The sequence below is a fragment of the Cynoglossus semilaevis genome, chromosome Z, assembly GCF_000523025.1.
Source record: "Cynoglossus semilaevis isolate Cse_v1.0 chromosome Z, Cse_v1.0, whole genome shotgun sequence".
Taxonomy (NCBI): Eukaryota; Metazoa; Chordata; class Actinopteri; order Pleuronectiformes; family Cynoglossidae; genus Cynoglossus; species Cynoglossus semilaevis.
This window is the reverse complement of record NC_024328.1, coordinates 2,680,806-2,685,752: the sequence shown is the minus strand read 5'-3', so window position 1 is coordinate 2,685,752 and position 4,947 is coordinate 2,680,806. Positions and strand designations below refer to the sequence as shown.

General features: G+C 36.0%; 1 protein-coding gene across 1 annotated transcript in view; it reads right to left on the bottom strand.

The window, feature by feature from the left end:
* Positions 1-4,947, bottom strand: part of LOC103397416 (serine/threonine-protein phosphatase 2B catalytic subunit gamma isoform) — a 25,455-nt gene continuing 20,508 nt past the window's right edge. The window contains 1 exon segment of the mRNA XM_074559978.1: positions 1-985. Within this exon segment, the coding sequence (XP_074416079.1) occupies positions 828-985 (158 nt within the window). The 3' untranslated portion in view covers positions 1-827.

The following is a 4,947-nucleotide window of genomic DNA, read 5'->3' as shown; positions in this document are numbered from 1 at the left end:
TTTTTTTTTTTTTAAACTGAAATAATTTTGTTTTGTTATGTTGTATTTAGACGCAACATGTGCGACAAACCTGCAACAATCAACAATCCTAATGGAGGCTTAAGACTTCACGGTTCTTTATGTTAAATATATGCTTCACTTTAATTTTGTCTTTGTTCTCACACAATTCACATCCCACGTTTTCTCTATCCTCCAACACACACACACACACGCACACACACACACATATATATTTATAACTGACAAACGCATAACCAAAAACACTGCTTAAAGCTCTCCACATGAACCCAGATCAGACTGGATTTGAGTTTTTATACTTGAGTTTGTTGCTTCGTTGACAAATAGAAATGTTTTTTGTTTTTTTAAATAAAAAAACCTAAGTGTAAAGTGACTAAAACACCTGCAAAAACTGGGTTCATCTCTACGTATCAACTTAAAACGTATAAAATGTAACCTACACATTTAAACAACTGCAAAATCTTCATTTAAGGACTGTTTCTAGAGATCACAATATTGCTATTAAAAATGTAACATTTCATAAATAAGTTTAAATCCCTCCGCCCTAAAATAACATTTCATATGTTTAATATATTTAGGAGCAACTGCGTTCTTCTAAGCCTTTTCTGATTTTTGTGTTGGTGCATCTGCTTCAATTTGGTGACCAACTGTGGGCGGCAGCTCCAGTAGATTCAGACAGAAAGGAAAAAAAGAGGGGGGTAGACGGAGAGATAGACAGAGAAAAAATAGAGAGAGGGTGAGAGATAAAGTGGTTTAAAGGATGAGTCAGGACGTGTGGGCTACGTGATTATAGTAGGGTGTGGCATTTCTTATCCAGCCCCATTCTTTTTGGTGGAGATAGTGTTAATGTTGGTGCCACCCGGCAGTTGGCCATCTTTGCGTGGTGGCATCCTCTCGTTTATCCTGTCCAGCCCCCGCGCCTCCTCAAAGTTACGGATCTTCCTCGTGGGAGAGAAGCCTTGAATGGCTGCAGGACAAAAGAACAGAAGAAACACTGCTGTCATTTCTCTTTCCATTATACTCCACCAACCTGCTGTGTGTCGTTTATTATTGGTTCCCAAAAAAAAAATCCATAAATGTTTTTGTTTGTCAAGGTTCACAGCAGAAATAAAGACCCCGTAGTGTTTGCTGATTAAAAAGTACAGGGGGTCCTTGACTTACATTGGAGTTCCGTTCCTACGCTGCGACGTAACTCTACTTTCATGAGTCGCAACTCACTCTACATAAGTAGCTTTGTCACTCACCTACACTAACACAGTGGTAACATCATCTAGGCCATAAATACATCAGGAGAGTCTGACTTATACTTGGTTGGCATAATGAAGGGCAAAAAGTCAACCCTCTCACAAAAACACAAACAAGAAAGCACAATATAATGTATCATGTGCAAATATAAAGAAAGCCATTTTCCGCATATAGCACGGTGTGACGGCATGTTTGTGACGGCGAACTAGTTTGTGTGCAGACAAGTTGTAGAGTAAATTTATGAGAGATGGTAACTTTACAAAAAAACCTTATACGTTGAGGATGTCATAAACCTAGAACCCCCTGTACAGTATAAAACAGAGCCCCAGTTCAATTATTTACAGCCCATTATCAGCACTATCGCTGTTCAAACTCTGTGACATCCATTCTGCCCAGACCAGATGTTTTTCTCCATTTTTTGACTGTAATATTAAACAGTCCTCATCTACTCACGTTGACTATACAAGCATTTAGTGAAAAACAAGACATGCACAGAGAAAAAACAAAAACAAAACAATGACTCCTAGTCTTAGTCAAAAACTACCACAGTTTACACCTCACACTGGGTGAACTTACGGTTGCATCCGGACAGTCAAGGAAAACCAGACACAGGTGTGCAAATAAAAAGCAAACTTGTAAGACTTTTCAGATATACTCAACAGAAAGACTTGTGTGTGAAACTGTAACTGTAAAGACAGGTGACCATAAACAGGATGAACTGACACATAATTTAAATAATTAGCCTTTTGGTAATTTTTTAAAAATGTAAGTAAAATGACATAGTGTAATTTTTTTTTTTTGATGAAACAAGCAAATTTCATGTGGTATTTAATCCAAATAGGAAATTATTTTCTCAGGTTAATTAGTAAGTCGTTTTTTTTTTTTGTTTTTTTTTAACAAAACATGTTATAATAATGTTGTTTCTCATTGACAGACCTAAAAAAACTGTGAATAGGAAATATATGAAGTTTTAAAATAAATTAGCCAATTAATAAATGAAGTACTAATACTGGTGCTTAACACAATACTGGAAAAATCTCCAAATGTTTAGTGTGGGCTTCAACATTATACTGCTCCTGAAGTGCTATTTGGTTTGCATTACAGTTGCTGTTCAGGTACAATAGTATGTCATATTTATATACATATAAACTAAAAGCATATACGATGAAATATGAAATACGACGAACAAATTGACCTTTTCTTGATAAACTTCAATACAACATAAAAGGGAAGTAGAAAAAAAATGGGTGTGAGCAAAACACAAACTAATTTCCTCCTGACTGCTGGAGCACCAGCACCTGCCACTGATGAGCAGGAGAGAGGGAAACAGCCAGCATAGCAACAGCCAAATAGTGTAACAGGATTAGATTCTGAAAATATCCCAGGCAGGGACGTCCCTGCTCTTATCTTAGCCAGGTCTTAGCAGGCTTTTTAACTATGGGGAGCTACACTTGGCAAGAAAAGCCTTCAAAGCCAGAGCTAAGAGTTCCATGTCAACAAAGGATATACGTATACATATATATATAAATACGTATATATAAATAAATATTTATCCACAATCCACCAGAACATATTCTGGAGCTTAACCTCTCTGCAAATTAGCAAAGAAAAATGACAATAATTTGGCTGTTGGCAGGCTAAAACACTAAATTGGGACATGTCACAGATTTACTGTGTAACAAGTAACATGGTGCTTCCTCTCAAAAGTCTGGTAAAAGGTAATTTTTGATTAAATATGATATGCTAGAAAAGTGACAGCCCTAACAGTACTGACAATTCAACCCACACCAAAAACATAATACTCACTCACATGAACACAAAAAGAAAATTATAAGATCATCCACCACAGGGGAAAAAAATCAGGAGACATTTAATTTCAAGGGTGAAGAACTGGTAAAAAACAAAAACAAGAAGACGAGAAATCTGACCCACACAGTCTTGCATACCTTTTACTTTAGCTGCCTCGATAGTAGCTATGTTATTGGAGAGTTGTGGAAAGAGGTGGGGAAGAAAATTGAGTCATATATACAACAGAAATATCATACTGTAAAGCCAAGTGCAGTAAACAGCAGGAAACAGATGGTAAATATAGGCCAACACCCATGTGTATCTGTGCACGTAAAAGTCACAGCAGCTGTAAAAACGTCATCACAACACACAGCGAGCTGCTGGGCGGGATTAGGAGTTTAAGACAGTGTTGGTGTTAAAGGGTCACAGGAGCTCTACAGGAAGCTGCACCACCAGTATTAGAAGAGATGCGCAGGAGCCCTTTATGGTTACTGCCCCTAACTTATAAAAAAAAATCTGTAGTTCATTGTTTTTTGTTTGGCCCTTTTCCCCACCTTGTCAATTAGACATTTGGTTTATACATTGTGTAAAGTGGTAAAAGGGGATCGTCCAAAAAGTCAAATTAATAACAAATTATTACAGTACATGACATAGTTAAGGCTATATTGTACACTTGGCATACTAAGTAAAGTTTTTGATGAACACGATCATCTCCAAGTATATATAATGAAGTAACAAAAACTTCAAATGTCTTACTATGGTACAGTGGTGTCAAACTCCCAGCCCGTGGCCTATGATGATAAGAATTTGCATCTTAATGTTTTTTTATTTTGGATTTTCTTTTAATTATTAAAATGCTTTAGTTAGACACTGAACAATGAAAACAAAGATTTGTTAGCTACATTTATATTTAAAATAGTTTTTAAAGATCCTTTCTCTACACATTCTTTTGTGTACCTTTTGTTGTTTTAATGTATTTTTTCTTGCTGTTGCCTTTTGGTTAATCAGATTTTTCTATGACTTTTTTTTTTTTTTTACCTACCTGATGTCAGGCTGACCTCCTCCACCAGTCAGTGTCTGAACTCTGTGCTGCACTATTGCAGAGCTCAAGGCAAAGCCTACTGTAGTCAGAGCTTCCTGTGGTGGGCGTGCAGCCATTGATCTAGACATCTTTATAGTGACTGTAGGGACTGGGAGGTCAGTCTGCCTGAACTGCCTTAGCCCTATTGTCACTTTTAGGCACTTTCACTGACCCCTAAAACTTTAGTATGAACAATTCAAAAGTAAGAGCCAAAGGTGTGAATGTAATGTTTTTTTGTTTTTTTGTTGTTTTTTTTTTTGTGCTGTAATAACCAAACACATATAATTTCATGGAATTCATAACTGTACTACAGTTTTCAGGCTGGTTTCTCACAATTCTTATATTCTTGAACATACACTGTATTTCTTCTACCAATAAAGAGTTCATTTTAAAATGTATTAATTTCAACATATAATTGTCTTAAAATAGTATGTATTTATACATAATAAAGACAAGTATTTACTACGGTCAGTTTATAATGTTATCCTATTGACCAGGTTAGCCTTTTCCCAATGTTTTGAGGCTTTATGCTAAGCTAAGCTAACATAATAGCAGCTCATTTTACCACCCATCTTCTGTAACGCAAGATGTGACTTTTTGGAATGTTTCAAAAGCCAGAAATAAAACATTTATTATTTCAGAAAAAAACTAAAACATTTCAACCATAGATTACTACGGAAGCGTATTACTGCCACGCTGAGAGAAAAAGAATTGGCTCAGTTGTTTATTTGTACGTTATTTGGTGATACGTTTTATGTTATTACGTGATAAGTCTTACGTTATTACGTGATAAGTTTTACGTTATTTCGTGATAA